This window comes from Chaetodon auriga, chromosome 13 (assembly GCF_051107435.1).
Source record: "Chaetodon auriga isolate fChaAug3 chromosome 13, fChaAug3.hap1, whole genome shotgun sequence".
NCBI lineage: Eukaryota > Metazoa > Chordata > Actinopteri > Chaetodontiformes > Chaetodontidae > Chaetodon > Chaetodon auriga.
Window position 1 is genome coordinate 24208448 of NC_135086.1, and position 15640 is coordinate 24224087.

At 40.2% G+C, this 15640-nt stretch overlaps 3 protein-coding genes across 3 annotated transcripts; all 3 read right to left on the reverse strand.

Moving 5' to 3' along the window:
- Positions 1–6492: 6492 nt before the first annotated feature.
- On the reverse strand, positions 6493–7274 carry LOC143330402 (gamma-crystallin M3-like). The gene is made up of 3 exons (XM_076746966.1): positions 7260–7274; positions 6896–7135; positions 6493–6771 (listed from the first exon to the last, which is right to left on the reverse strand). Exons 1-3 carry the CDS (start codon positions 7272–7274, stop codon positions 6493–6495), a joined length of 534 nt encoding a protein of 177 aa, XP_076603081.1.
- Positions 7275–10551: 3277 nt separating this feature from the next.
- On the reverse strand, positions 10552–11451 carry LOC143330403 (gamma-crystallin M3-like). The gene is made up of 3 exons (XM_076746967.1): positions 11440–11451; positions 10952–11194; positions 10552–10827 (listed from the first exon to the last, which is right to left on the reverse strand). Exons 1-3 carry the CDS (start codon positions 11449–11451, stop codon positions 10552–10554), a joined length of 531 nt encoding a protein of 176 aa, XP_076603082.1.
- A 1647-nt stretch (positions 11452–13098) lies between these two features.
- On the reverse strand, positions 13099–13897 carry LOC143330333 (gamma-crystallin M3-like). Its single transcript, XM_076746834.1, has 3 exons — positions 13859–13897; positions 13483–13725; positions 13099–13374 (listed from the first exon to the last, which is right to left on the reverse strand). The coding sequence occupies exons 1-3, from the start codon at positions 13886–13888 to the stop codon at positions 13099–13101; spliced, it is 549 nt and encodes a 182-aa protein (XP_076602949.1). The 5' UTR covers positions 13889–13897.
- Between the last annotated feature and the right edge of the window lie 1743 nt (positions 13898–15640).

Below are 15640 nucleotides of genomic sequence, written 5' to 3' on the forward strand. Positions count from 1 at the left end.
TCATTACTAGTCAGTGGTTAAAGTTAGTGACTTGCTGTTTCTTGCTGGTTAAACTACAGCTTAAGATCTTTCTAACAAGCCCCTGATGTCTCTGTGTGCAAAGTACTCATGTTAATAACCCCATGCGTAAAGTATGAAATGTCTTAATCAGCCTCACCTTTTCCCCGGCGCACTTCTGCACTAATTTGCAACAATAGTGTGCGATCCATGTAACCAGTGTATAAAATTAACGAACGGAAACTGTAAATCCAGTTTACTTTGTCTGCTTTCAATTGACCCCAGGCGACCGTGGCTACCCACTTAAGAACTGGCTGATGACCCCTCTCACCAACCCTCAGACTGACCTAGAGCAGAGGTACAATGACCTCCATTCCCGCACTCGGCCTGTTGTTGAGAGGACAATCGGTCTGCTGAAGGGACGGTGGCGCTGTCTGGACAGGACTGGAGTCCTGAGAAGGTGTGCCGCACTGTGATGGCGTGCGGCGTCCTCCACAATGTGGCACACCGGCATGCCATACCACTGCCAGAGCAGCATATCCCCCCACCAGACGAACCAGAAGCTGGACCCATGAATGTGCATCCTACCCAGGAGGCCATTCGGGCCTGGACACATTTGATTTCCATGTAAAAGAGGCAAGGACGCAGATTTCACTTATTCACCAATGCGTTTATTGATTCAGCAATATTTGTGAGGATGCCTAGTAGTTGATCTAGGCGATCATTTATGCCGCCTATTGCTCTAATGATTTCTTGTTGTGACTCCAGCACAGCACGGGTGAGAACACGGCCAGTGGGGTGGACAGCAGCAGCAGCCGGTGGATGCGGCGTACTGGCGCCGGAGACGCTGGGGATGCTGGAGGAATCCCCCGAGTCTGTGGCACGTGGCTGCGACTGTGTGTCCTCTTCTGTGTTTTAAAATAATAAATTGAGTAATCACACATAAGTCAAAGTGTTTGATATCCTCTTTAATATGCTGCCATGTTTAAATTTAAATTCAAAAGATTTCAAACCAAATTCAATACCATACATTTACACATGAACTTGCGCATGAATATCTTATAGGGCTGTGAGCAGGCTACCGTATGAACACATTTGTTGTGAGTTACACAAATACATAGGTATTTACCTTGGGGGTAATCAGAGTCACCCACATGTGCTCCCACCACCCCTGAGAGAGCAGTGTCACCCACAATTGCGGTGACTCTCTGTTCAAACAGGGTGGGCCCCTCTTCTCCGAATCCCAGGTGCAGGGCTCATTTAAATATGATTTGCGTATTTAAATAGTGGTGTGGACAACATGTGCGCTCAATTCCACGTTGATTGGGATGCACAAAGGATATATGCTTGGATTCATGCGTGCGTACAGATTCATACATCTGGATATTTTTGTGCGTATCACGTTTTCTGGATTTGAGCGCACGTCATGTCTCAGTAGGAAATCCACGCAAGTCTTTATACATGAGGCCCCAGGGTCTTTAGGTCAGGAAATAAGGAGGAGCTGAAGAATATACTCAGGGAGCTGAGAAGGAGAATCAGGGATGGAAAAAACAGCTACAGAAGGGAGATGGAGGATGAGATGGTGCAGAACAACATCAGTGGAGTCTGGAGGGACCTTAAAACCATCTATGACTATAAGGAACCCAACTCCCAGCATATGGGGAACCAAAAGTGGGTGAATGACCTGAAGATTTTCATCAGTAGAATTAATCTTTCCTGCTGCAACCCCCATCATCTGCAGCCCCTGTGTACTGTTACACCAAAACCAAACTGTCCTTCCGACAACATTAAGCTTACTGCCACCACGCACATCCACGGCATCAAACCAAGAGACTAAAGAACTCAGGAGGATCAAAGCAAGAAGGGCTGTGAGTTGACATGGCATCAGCTCAAGGCTTCTCAAGTCCTGTGCAGACCAGTTGCATGGGATTGCTGAACTTTTAACCTGAACCTGAAGTTGCATGGTACCTGTGCCAAAGACCATGTACCTCAAGGACCTCAATAGCTACAGGCCGATGACATTGACATCACACCTGATAAAGACCCTGGAGAGGCTGGTCCTTGTCCATCTCCGCCCCCTGGTGAGCTCATCAATGCACCCGCTACAGTTCGCCGATCACTGTCACTGGAGTGGAAGACACTGTTGTTCTCTTATATAGATCTCTCTCTCACACCTGGAAAAGGCTGGCAACACTGTGAGAATCATGTTTTTTGAGTTCTCCAGTTCCTTCAATATCATACAGCGCATGCTGCTGAGTGACAGGTTGGAGCACATATGGGTGGACCACCTCACAGCATGGATCATGGAGTACCTCAACAACTGACCACAGTACGTGAGGATACACGACTGTGAGTTTTGCATGGCTGTCTCCACATAGGGGGCCCTGCAAGGGCTGGCTCCCTTCTTCTTCACCCTCTACCCTGCAGACTTCATGCACAAATCAGCTAACTTCCACCTGCAAAAGTTACCTGGTGACTCTGCAATTATTGGCCTCATCACATATGGGGATATTAGGAAGTATAGAACACTGTCCCAGGTGGTTTTTGGATTGGTGCCAGTGGAACTCCAGATCAGTGCAGGACAACCAAAGATGCTGACTCTCCTCCTACCCCAGTGAACATCAAGGGAATGGGCATTGTGCTGCTGGAATCCTAAAAGTACTTGGGTTTTCACTTGAATAATAAACTGGACTGGAGTGACAACACAAATACACTATATGAGAAAGGCCAAAGCAGACTGCGTCTGCTGAGGACACTCAGGTCTTTTTGTGCAGGAGGCACTTCTGAGGACCATTTTTGACTCAGCTGAAAGACATCATAGGCCCCCCCTGATGGACCCCTTGGTATTTTGGTAAACCGAGGTGCACAGAGGTACGCCAGGATGGACGTTGCGGCGCAGTAGGGGGAAGTGTCAGCAGGATCAGCCGACGGAGCAGACTAAATGTACACAGGTGAAACAGGGATGCAAACTAATCAATTAATGTCACTATGCCAACCAGAAACAGCCGTGGCATCCTACAGAGCATATATACTGCATCTATCTCAGAGCACTCGAGAGACAGAGAGAGACAGACACACGGAAAAAACGTAAGTGATGATCGTTGTCTGCTATTACCCACGTCATTTCATTCCAAATACAAATATTATCATTGTAATACTTAACGTTATCTACAAAGATGGAGTACATCACAGCTTTGAGGAGGAGGAGGAGGAGGAGGAGGAGGAGGCCAAGGATTTACCATCTAAGGACCTCATATTTAGACATGAGTGAGCAGGAGTGCAGGTGGGCCACGAGAATAATGCCTTCAACACTGTAGGCTATGCAATTTTCTTTAATCATCTACTCTTTTGCATGTCACAGGAACAAATTACATCTGCCAAGGGAGGTCATCGACATGGTAGCGTGCATCGTGGCCTCCGATGCGCACCCCGGCTGCGCTCTCCCGGTTGCGGTAAGGGTGACAGCAGCTCTGACCTTCTTTGCCACCGGGTCTTTTCAACATACCGTGGCCTCGGTGGTGGGGATCAGTCAGTCCGCTGAAAACTAAGCAAGGGTTCTTGTTGAAATTTGGATTCCCTGGGGTCCTGGGAGCAATCGACTGCACTTGTGCAGTTGCGCGCCCCAGAGACCCAAGCCCACATTTATGTGAACCGAAGGGGGGTCTATTCCATCAATATCCAGGTGATCTGTGACTCAAATTGCCAGGTGACAAACGTGTATGCCAATTTCCCCGGGTCGGCACATGACTCGTTCATCCTGGCGAATTCTAGCATCCCTACAGTCTTCCAGGGGGACACCCCTCTGGATGAGGGGATGACTCCGTTCTCCCCTCCCTCCTTCCGAGTTGCGCCGCTGGGTGGGACTGAGATGAGAAGAGGGAGGAGTTGCCCCCGCAGCGCAGTGCACGAAAATACCAAAGTCTGTGCTGCCACGCCCCATCAGCGAAGCGCACCTGACTTTGCGCTGCGCCTCCTGCGCGCCGGCAGCAGAAACGGAAATAGAGCCCACAAAGTTTGCAGAGGACACAGCAGTCATTGGCCTCATCCGAGATGGTGACAAATCTGCATAGAGATGGGAGGACGAACAGGTGGTGCAGCCAGAACAACCTGGAGCTGAATGTGCCCAGAGCTGTGGAGATGATAGTGGAGTTCAGGAGAAGCCCCTCAACATTGCTCCCTCAGCAGCCTCAACAACATTGTCTCCACTGTGGAAAACGTCAGGTCTCTCAGGACCTAAGGTGGACTTCAAACATACCCTCAATCATCAAGAAGGCACAACAGAGGATGTACTTCCTGGATTAGATCAGGGAGTTCAACCTGCCTTAGCAGCTGCTAGGTTGTGGTTAGGATCTACCACCAAACAGGACAAGAACAGACTGCATGGGACTCTACTGCTGAGAAAATTGTTGGTGCCAACCTGCCCTCCATTCAGGACTTACACACCTCCAGACTGAGGAAACAGGCAGAAAGCATCCCTGCAGACCCCTCACAACCTGAACACAACGTGTTCCAACAAAACAGCCAGACACAAAAACTTTCCTCCCACAAGATGTCACTCTGATGAACAGTGAGCTAGTCATACAGTCTCACTAAATCTCTGACACCAAAACATCCACTGACTGGCTATTTATTTATAATAATGCACAGTTTTTGACATATACGTTCATCACTCACAGTCACTCTCAACATAATCATACCGTAATCATTTGCACATTGCAAATTTCATTGTATATAATTTTTACTGCCTCAGCACTCTTTGTATATATTGTTTATTGTTTATTTTGTCTTTTTGTAGTAACATTCATTTTTTTGTCCTCTTTGAACTGTATGTCCTTTTTCCTATGCTAGTACATTGAGTGCAATGTTTAAACTACAGTCAAATTCCTTGAATGTATGTATTCCACACATACTTGACCAAAAAGGACAATTCTGATTTTGATATTTACAAAAATCAGTTGATAAAGTAAATCATTAAATGTACTGTTTTTGTATATATTTCAGTCGAGTATATGTCAAAAAAGGATTAGGAAACTATCACATTCTGTTTTTATTTATGTTTTACACAGCGTTCTAACTTTTTTGAATTGAGGTTGCAAGTACATACTGTATTTCAGGAAAAACACAACACATATTTAACTTGTGGCAAGATAAGAAAGTCATTGATTAATAATAATTTCAATATATTTTTTTGCACTCAGATCATCCATATTTAAAAAAGATGATCATGATAATGTAATTCAAGACCGGTTACACAACCACCTGAGTAGGGTCTATTACTGAATGAAACTTTTATGGTCAGAAAACTTACCATAAAATGGGTAAATCTACTAAATTCTGGTGAGAAAGACTGTGAGCAAAACAAAAGGCTGTACCTTTCCCATTGTGTATCACAATCCAATTCTGATTGGCAAATTTGGCTCTTTTAAATTCTCTTGGAGTACAAACATTGTAATGTTAATAAATTGTTATGAATGTCAGCCTTTTTGAAATTCAGGTATGACCTCCAAACTATGAAAGATTATGTTTTTACATGTCAACAGGATGACAGACTTCATAACAAATTGATTATTTTCTTTTGACAAGAATAGAATTAAAACTGAAAACTCTTAACAACATATACATGTGTAAATCAGTGATATGGATTTACTTTATCTACATATCTATTAATATAATGAACCGACAGTGAATAGAAACATAAACAAATGTAAGTGTGCTTGAAAAAGAAGGTACTTTTCTATATGTTATTTTACATTTTTTCTCCATTTACTCAAAATATATTAGTGCACAGATGTGAAATATATCACCTGTACTGATTTAGTACATTTAACTTACTGCTTCCACTGCTGTGGTACAGGAAGGCTTGTTGTCTGCCTTGTACAGGCTCAGCCAATAAAATTATTTGTTATTGCCTGGAAAATAATGACCTTTGTTTAGAATCACATCACCTGAAAAAAAAAAGAAAAAAAAAAAGAAAAAGTCCCAAACAGGTCAACTTAACAATCTTGCTCTTACTGACTTACTGACTGAATTGAATACAAAGAAAGGCCACCGTGTGCCATGGAGGATTCAAGGTGTCCATCTACCACAAAGCACGCCTTTAGTTGAAGGTCACACCCATTAATTCAAATTGATACTGTGTCTTTGATTGATATTGACATATATGTGTTCGCTTTCTTTTACATCAAGTAAATGATGACACAGAAAATCAGTATCCATGCTGTCTAAACAAATAACTTTTTTTGCACAGGTACCAAAAAGCATTTTTTGTTGTGTGTTGGATGTTGTATATAAAGCATATTTAATATATCAAAAATATGTACCAATTTTTTAATAATTGTAATGTTTTCTTTACCGTTTGGATGTCCCATGTACTTTGGTTTTAGGTTGTTCTTTGTTGTGTGAGTTTCAGATTACTCTGTAATAAGCAATGGAGAAAGCCATTTAAAAGAGAATCACTAGATTTTATTTAAAATCTTGCTGTAACACACTGGTGCTCTAATAACAGGAATCCATGATACGCCTCATGCTCATGAACCTCATGCCACTCATGCCCATGTCCCTGAAGCTCCTGTACTCTCCGGGCCTCAGGTACATCATCCTGCCTCTGTAGTGGGGCTGCTCGTACATCAGCCAGTGGCCGTCCATCACGTTGCAGGACTGGCAGTCGGACATACGGTAGCGGTCCATCATGTTGTCGCAGTCGTCCATCAGCTCATTCATCTGACCACCGAAGTTCTCCCTCTCATAGATCCTCATCCTGAACTGGCCTCTGTGCTGTAAATTGAAATGAGTGAAAATGAATCACTTTTAATTAAATAATTTTGCTCTGCTTGGTTCAATATTGTTCATGAATCTAAGGTATAATTTCACGTAATCAGGAATAAGGGAGTTATAGTACCATGGGGATCATGCGGCAAGACCTGATACAATCACTCATTCCCATACGCTGGTAGTCAGAGTACTCTCCCCTCCTGACAAAGAACTGGTTTCCCATGTAGTTAGTGCGGTCGTAGACCATGAAGCAGCCGCTCTCCACCCTGCAGGAGTGGCACCTGCTCAGGTAGGAGGACATGTCAGCGCAGTCGCTGCTGGTCTCATAGGAACGACCCTGGAAGTTCCTGTCCTCATAGAAGATAATCTGAAAAAAAAAGAGAAGAAACCATTATTATAACACCACAGTGTATCAAAGATTATAATATAATAATATAATATGTATAATTTTTTCCACATCAATTCCAACTAAACTAAAAAGCTGTACACACCTTGCCCATGGTCATGGTTACAGTTACAGGTACACTGTTTTGGCTCAAAATGACTGCACAGTTTTCTTGATGTCCCCCTGCTGCTTTTATACCTGACCTCGCACCCAAAGGATACATGACCCCATTGTTCAAATTCCTGACAGAGCAACATGGAGCAGAGGCCCCCGTGTACGGTTCAATTCAAAGTGACCTTTAACAGATCGTGATTTGCGGTGGTTGCATTTGTGAGAAGAGGCCCCGCTTTGTATTGTTTTTGCTGCTGAATAACAGAGACTGTTTTTTTCCACAAACATACTTTTCTTTTAAGGGCTCATTAAATGTTACCTCTAATCTAATGTTTTTTAATGGCTAAAACATTGATTTATAGAACAATAGTTCTTTTAGATATATTTTCCATTTTTTTTTGTATCTATTGTAATTCGACTAATGATTGTTGAAAGTGAATTTAGTACTGCACATAAAACCAAAACCAAACCATGTTTCTTAGTTGTCTTTGATTTATTGTTAAACTTAATTTTCAAATAATTTGCAATTGTATGCTGACTTTTTATTCACACAAATAGCTGAAAACCAGTCTTTAAAAATCCTAATTGTTTGTTGAGCATAAACAAACTTGTACCATGAGTAGAGAGTATCTATAGGTATGTTAATACAGCATGTTAATGCAGCATACTTCCAAAACAGCACAAAGATCTAATAAAACATTTTTGGGGAGAAAATAGCAACACAAACAAGCCCCTTATCATCATGAGCAAAAACAAACAAACAAACAAACAAACAAACAAACAAAAGGTTGTGTCAGTTTTTTCAAGTCTTGCCCAGAAATGATCACATAGAGAACCTCATTTCGTTTTTAGGTAATATTTTTTCAGTATGTTTACTCACACTTTTAACTGATACCAATGAAGAGATATGTTGACCAATGAATTTATGAATTTATCCTCTTATGAGTTACCAATTTGCAAGTTTGTATTAGTAACCACTTGAATCTGCTTTACCTTTGATGAAATTGAGAAAATATGATTGTAAAACCAATTAGAAAATTGCTTTGCCTTGACTTGCCTTTATCTCCAAAAGTAAAACTGACACAAATACATCAGGTTGAAGGTTGGTTCCCTTCTGTACTATAATGGATGGATGGATAATATCATATAGGAGAACCCACTCTGGTGATTTGATCATGAAACCATAGAACACATCATCTCTGTGACCACAGGGAGTTCAGGTCTCCTTAAAAGTCTATTGGTCACAGGTACAATATTCATAGCAAGATTTCTCACAAATATACAGCAATTAGGGGAGATGTGTGTCAACATACATAACTAACTTTTTGTTCAAAGGGCCCTTTCAGACACAATGTGACAATGGCACCACTGTGCTCTGAAACCCATTATTTCCAATGGCTTGTGCCTCACTGCAATGGCTTTTCGCTGTGTCTAGCAAAACGTGTGCACGATATGCCACTCAGTGAGCTCGCACTCAAAAATAACCACATGAACAATAGAAATGAGGCAGCCAGCCAGGCATGGAAGGCAAAATGGAGGGAAATCTAATATCATGCAAGTTTGAATACCCTGAATTGTACAATACAAGTTTAAGCCTGTATTGAGATCTCGGAAGGAAAGCTGTATCGTGGGAACATATTTCCAACCAAGCACACAGTTCAGATTAGTTTTCACAGGAAGCTTTTAGAAGCTAGGCAATTTGTGTAGCCTATATGAAAAACAAGAAATGACTTAGTCCTGCTAGAAGTTTTGTAAACTGCCTATTTTGCTCTGTTCTCTGCAACTTCCCCTAAGTCAGATGTGTGCTGAAAGCAGTTGTGAGTGCAGCCCAAATTGCATTGTGTCTAACATGGCCTTAATTGTATTCTACTCAGAATAAACACTCAAAAATGCCTACATCTGTACTTCTGCACACTGAAACTGAAATGATGCTGTAGACAGAATCAAGTTGTTAGCCAAAACAATTTGATAAGTTTGTGGTATTGCAGACCAGACTTTTTTTTCATTTTCATTTTTTCATTTTTATCAAACATTGCTATAACTAGCTTTAACCCAACATTTAGATCATTTAGTTCATGGGGCCTGTGTTACCTGTTACCAATACCCACTTTACACTTATGGGCAGATTGGATAGCTAAATACAACAAAGTACAGTTGGTGGTGAAATGCTGTTGGCTAAAACAACTCGATAAAGAGGTGGCAGATAATCACAGTAAAATGACTGTTTTGATTATGCATTTGGATGATAGTTTCTGGTTACTTAGCTTTTGTTTTTTGGAAGACAGCAATAAGCTTTAGGCTCAGTCTAGCTAACTGAGAAGACTTAATTTTCTCTGAAAGAGTATCCAGTTCTAATTCAATTGGTGTTCCCCAAATGTGCTAATGCTACAACAACAACAACAACAACAACAACAACAATAATAACTGATGAGTTACTGAATACTGCATGTAGACTTCTTTAACATTGCTAGCATGTTAAAAGCCCAGTCCATATGGGGTGTTCAGCAGCATTTCAATCAGTCCACATGGTCCGCATGTAAACCTAATCTTTATCTGAAACCACATGTCCAAGTTTGGATGGAATGTATGCTGCACACAACTAATGGATTGTCATGGATTGTGCCTTTAACAACTGCATCAACCACGTGGAAAAATGCTTCAGAGAATTTAAACTGGGATTTGCTTAGCCTGCAGTTAATGGAATATTATACAACTTAGGACAGTATGTGATAGTTTATGGGAAAAGTAATTCCATATCTTGAACCTAATGTTTTTATTCTCAAAGCTACACTTTAATAGATTTGTTTTTATCAACTACAACATCAGTAATAACTACTTTACTAGAGCTACTACAAATGCATAATTTTTTCATTTACAAATGCAACCTTAATTGTAAATAACTTACGGTAACTAAAGCACTTCTCGTTAATTACACATTTCCTTTAATGTACAGAAGAGGAATGAAACTTTTCCCCTTATATCAGATAAACCATTATGAATAATACTTAGGAGCAACCAAGAGATTTTTTAGGTGAGAATATGAGGAAAAAACAAGTTTGAAAATGTTAACATTTGAAGTCTTTCTTCTCGGATACTAATGTGGAAGATAATGGAAACAATCAATGAGCATCAACACTCATCTAGAATAGATCTCTTTATCCACTGTGTATTAAAATTTTGCATTCAATTCATACAATATACAAACACAATGAATCAAATTAATACATTTTGTTCATTTCTGAGGTCAGACTTTTTTTTTTTGTTGTAGAACAGATTCATTTGTAAGGCTAACAGGAGTCAGTAATACGTCTGATAGAGCTGAATCTCATTCCATTGTATCCCATGTCCCTGAAGCTCCTGTACTCTCCGGGCCTCAGGTACATCATCCTGCCTCTGTAGTGGGGCTGCTCGTACATCAGCCAGTGGCCGTCCATCACGTTGCAGGACTGGCAATCAGACATGTGGTAACGGTCTTGGATGTTGTCACAGTCATCCATCAGCTCATACATCTGACCTCCAAAGTTTTCCATCTCGTAGATCCTTATTTTATAGGACCCTTTGTGCTGTTAATAGACAATGTAAATACATAGTGATTAGTCATTCTGATTGAAACTTAGCTCCTGTTTGCAGTCATGTGAGATATGTAGTGCTCAGTTCTTCTTGACATCTGAATGTTTTGCCACCTACCATGGGGATCATACGACAAGACCTGATGCAGTCACCGAAACCCATCATACGCTGGTAGTCAGAGTACTCCCCTCTCCTAAGCAAGTATTGCTGACCCATGTAGTTGGGACGGTCGTAGATCATGAAGCAGCCGCTCTCCACCTTGCAGGAGTGGCACCTGCTCAGATGGGAGGACATGTCAGCGCAGTCGCTGCTGGTCTCATAGGAACGACCTTGGAAGTTCCTGTCCTCGTAGAAGATGATCTAGAATCCAGAAGAGCAGTTGAAGCTCAGTATCACGCATTTTGATGGATTGTTATTAATCTCAACACTGATGTAAACAGCTATCTTTATGGAATCCTTATTTTAGTGTTGCAATAGTACCAAAAGGATGCATTCATGTAGCCTTTATTTGAACTATACAACATATGATTACAATGAAGTAATGATAAGAACTGGCAAATATCGTCGGAGCAGCAATTACAGTTAAGTGTCTACAATAAACTTACCTTGCCGTGCATGGTGGCTGATACAATGAGTGATGCTATAGCAATCCTATCCGGCATTTAAGCCTTTTTTATACCTAACGTGACATCCAAACAATCGATGGCAGTATTGTATGGAAGTCATGAGTCAGCATGAGCATGCAATGTTAGTCCCTCTGTTTGTGAATGCTGATGGGAAAGGGTTATTATGTAACCTCTCACAAGCTCTATCATTCTAGATCAAATAGCTTCTGTATCTGTTTCACATTTTTGATTACTTTGAATATGATCAAGATGATTCAACTCTTTCTGGCTTAGAAGTAACATACTGAAAAATATAAGATACAAAGTGCATGTCAATCATATTTATGGCACAGTATGAATCTTCAGTTCAGCAAATTTCTTCTGGCATCTCAAATTTTCTTGCTGGACTGGCAAAAATGTCCCACAAGTCACCATGGATGTAAATGATCTGAAGCATTCACACAAAGGTGTTTTCACTATTTTAAAAGTGTGCATGATTTCTGCGAAGGCTGCAGCAAACTCCTGTTTGCTTTACGGCAACCTTCACTTTTTATTCTATCACATACTGTCTGCTTGTTTTATATGTAGACTTACAGTATTCACACACACACACACACACACACACACACACACACACACGCACACACACCATCTACATATTATTAACTCGTTGCATAATTACAACAGCTGACTTCAGACAATGCATTCTTAAAGGTGGTCACATGGTAACAATTTGCAATTCAATCTACTTTTTATATAATAATTTTCAGTGAAGATTTAGACAGCACCACAAAAAAACATAATAAAGAGTGAACTATATATATAAATGTACCATTTTTACTTTTAGATTGAGACTCATACTTGTTCATGCATCTTAACTGGATATTGGTTAGAATCTTTATAGCATGTAACCTGCTGTTTGTTCTGTATGTATTGTATTTTATGGTGATGTCTTGTCCAGATTAGTCTTGAAAAGAGATTTGAATCACACTTCTACCCCGTTAAATACATGTAAAAAAATAAAATAAAATCACAGTAATAGTGGATATTGAACACTCCCTCAAACTGATCAACCATTGCTTTAGATGAGGTCATAAATATCTGTGAGATATGGTGGAACACAGCCAAGAATCTCACAAAAATGATTTCTTACATGCAAATCAAATGCAGAGTTTATAGTGTATTCCAGCTGTGTAGCATCGTTTTACAACAGTGTCATATCCTCTTACACAAGATTAATAATTTGTAATTATTTGTACTTCTGATTCCTCTGGTATTTAATTCTAATTGGCTTTATTGTGATTTATGTTCTGTTGCACAATGTATGTATATGTAATGTATGTTTGCCATTTTTTTTAAATGAAGGACTTTAATCTTCAATGTTTATGTGACAATATGTTTTTACAGTGTCCGCTGCCTGTGATGTCTTTTTTAAAATCATTTTCATGAACAGTTATTCAAGTGGAAAGTGGCAAGAAAATCATTTTCTGATGCTTAGTTTAGACACCTCTTTATATTCTGATTTCCATTAGTGATCCACATTGTTTATTCAATGTATTACATAAATTAAATTATTTTGTAAACATGAAAGAACAGAAGAAAGTCACACTCACAAGTTTTAATTTTATCTTTTATTTTTTTATTTCAAAATGAAAGTGTCTAACACATGTCCATGATACGCCTCATGCTCATGAACCTCATGCCACTCATGCCCATGTCCCTGAAGCTCCTGTACTCTCCAGGCCTCAGGTACATCATCCTGCCTCTGTAGTGGGGCTGCTCGTACATCAGCCAGTGGCCGTCCATCACGTTGCAGGACTGGCAGTCGGACATACGGTAGCGGTCCATGATGTTGTCGCAGTCTTCCATCAGCTCATGCATCTGACCACCGAAGTTCTCCCTCTCATAGATCCTCATCCTGAACTGGCCTCTGTGCTGTTTTTTTCAAAAAACAAAAATTAATTAACATCTTAATATCAAGTTTTGTCAGGGTTGCCACCCATAATAGGACCTAGGTATGATCAGATGCTGTTCTATACCTACCATGGGGATCATACGGCAAGACCTGATACCACCGCTCCATCCCATCATGCTCATGTAGTCAGCGTACTCGCCCCTCCTCATGAAGGACTGGTTTCCCATGTAGTTGGGACGGTCGTAGACCATGAAGCAGCCGCTCTCCACCCTGCAGGAGTGACACCTGCTCAGGTAGGAGGACATGTCAGCGCAGTCGCTCATGCACTCATAGGAGCGCCCCTGGAAGTTCCTGTCCTCGTAGAAGATGATCTGGGGGGACATGGGTTACATTAGCCGACTATAAAACCACTGACATAATTTGATTTTGCAAGTGTATTGGATATTCTGTGTAAATAACAACAGTCATGACATTTGTCATTTGTGTTTAAAATTACAAGCTTACCTTGCCCATGCTCATATCAGTGGTGGTCATACTTGTAGGTGAGCTGCCGCTGTTGCTATTGCTACTGCTGCACTGCTGTCCTGTTTGGTTTAACCCTTGCTTTTATACCTGACCAAATCCTGCAGTCAGTGGGCCCCCATTATTTAAATCCCTGACTCAGCAACATGGTATGGAGCGCTTTACAGGCCTGTGTTACAGTGTCATATAATCACATGAGTGGGCACTCGAAGACTTTAGAAATTTACCCTTTTGACCAGGTAACACAAAGCCTTTATTTCCCTCTATATCTAAGGTTGTCATGCCTGTTTCAGTGTGTTATGCCAGAGACCATTCAATAAAATTTAGTGTAACACTCTGAACTGTAGTATTGTATACAATAGTAATAATAACAACTGTACTTCATGGTAATTCACATCTGGTGTTCAAACAATTTAATGTGTCTCTGTAAATCTAATGTGGATTTTATTATGAAAGGGCATAAATTAAACTTAGAGTTACAACAATTTATCTCTTATTCAAAGACTAAAAAAAAAATAAAAAATAAAAAATACAGTAAGTGGTAAAAATATACCTAAAATAATTTAATTGTATGAATATGCTTGGATGCATGATTTCATATTGAAAATTACAATGTTTTGAATTGCTACAATGTTTATTTTAGTTTTATTTTAGTTTTAACTTTGTGTTTGCATGAAGACAATATTATTGGAGATATTGGCTTCCCAATGAGGCACTGTTCCACGTTTACATATTCAAAATACATTAATAGAAATTTCGTATATTGCATGTTTTTAATTGTTGTAACATGAACATAACGAACCATGAGCTGAAACTGCAGTAAATACTGAACTGTAATTTTACATGTCACACTCCCACTTCGTAATGTGTCAAAGTTAAATCTACAGTATGTATTTTCTGCAGCTATGGGGTCTGTCAATGAAACATCAACAACAACAACAAAAGATGGAGTTGATGATGTTGTAGCATGGGATCATGGCAGTTGTTGCCTTCACTGTTAAACAACCACCATTGCCAAAAATTGATATGAATAAATGACAATGAAAATAAAAATGAAAATAAACAATCTTGCTCATGAGTCAGCAATTCAAACTCTGTCAAACAACAGAGTGTCTAACTAGCTAGACTCAGGCCCCAGTGCAAGATGGTCAAATCGGGCATGAATGAAAGAGGAGAAAGCATGCAACAGTGAAATGCACTTCACAGTTGATGCCTAAATGAAATGATTACTAGGAAAACAGACTGCCTTTCTATAGAGGACGAGTCTTAATAGCAAGGCCAAGATAGTGATCGTCTAATGTTTCCATTGCTTGTTTCTTAGTCACTTACTTGCTGTCTTGAAACTTCACACAGGCAAACTTTGCACATTTTTGAACATCAAAAAACAAATGAACGTTTTGAACTTAATTTAGAAATGTAACATGCGTACAACTGTTGTACAACTCTCTGTATTTGCAGCCTGTTTTCTAAATGGTGCATATGTGTTGCCAAATTAATGAAGATGTTTTCTGAATTTGCTTGTGTATTGACTATTTGCATGTGTCTTCTTAGCTGCAGTGTTCTGACGGGCCACTGTAGTATAACCAGAACCCTTGAATTATGCTGAATAACCAAATAAACTTCACCAGTACAGGATTACAATTTACGTGCCTCACAAATAAATGTTGGAATATGTAAATGTGCGAATACTAGTTTTTTAAATCTTGCATTGAAAATGTAATTCTGTTTTCAATTTTCAATGAGGGCGGCACGGTGGCGCAGCAG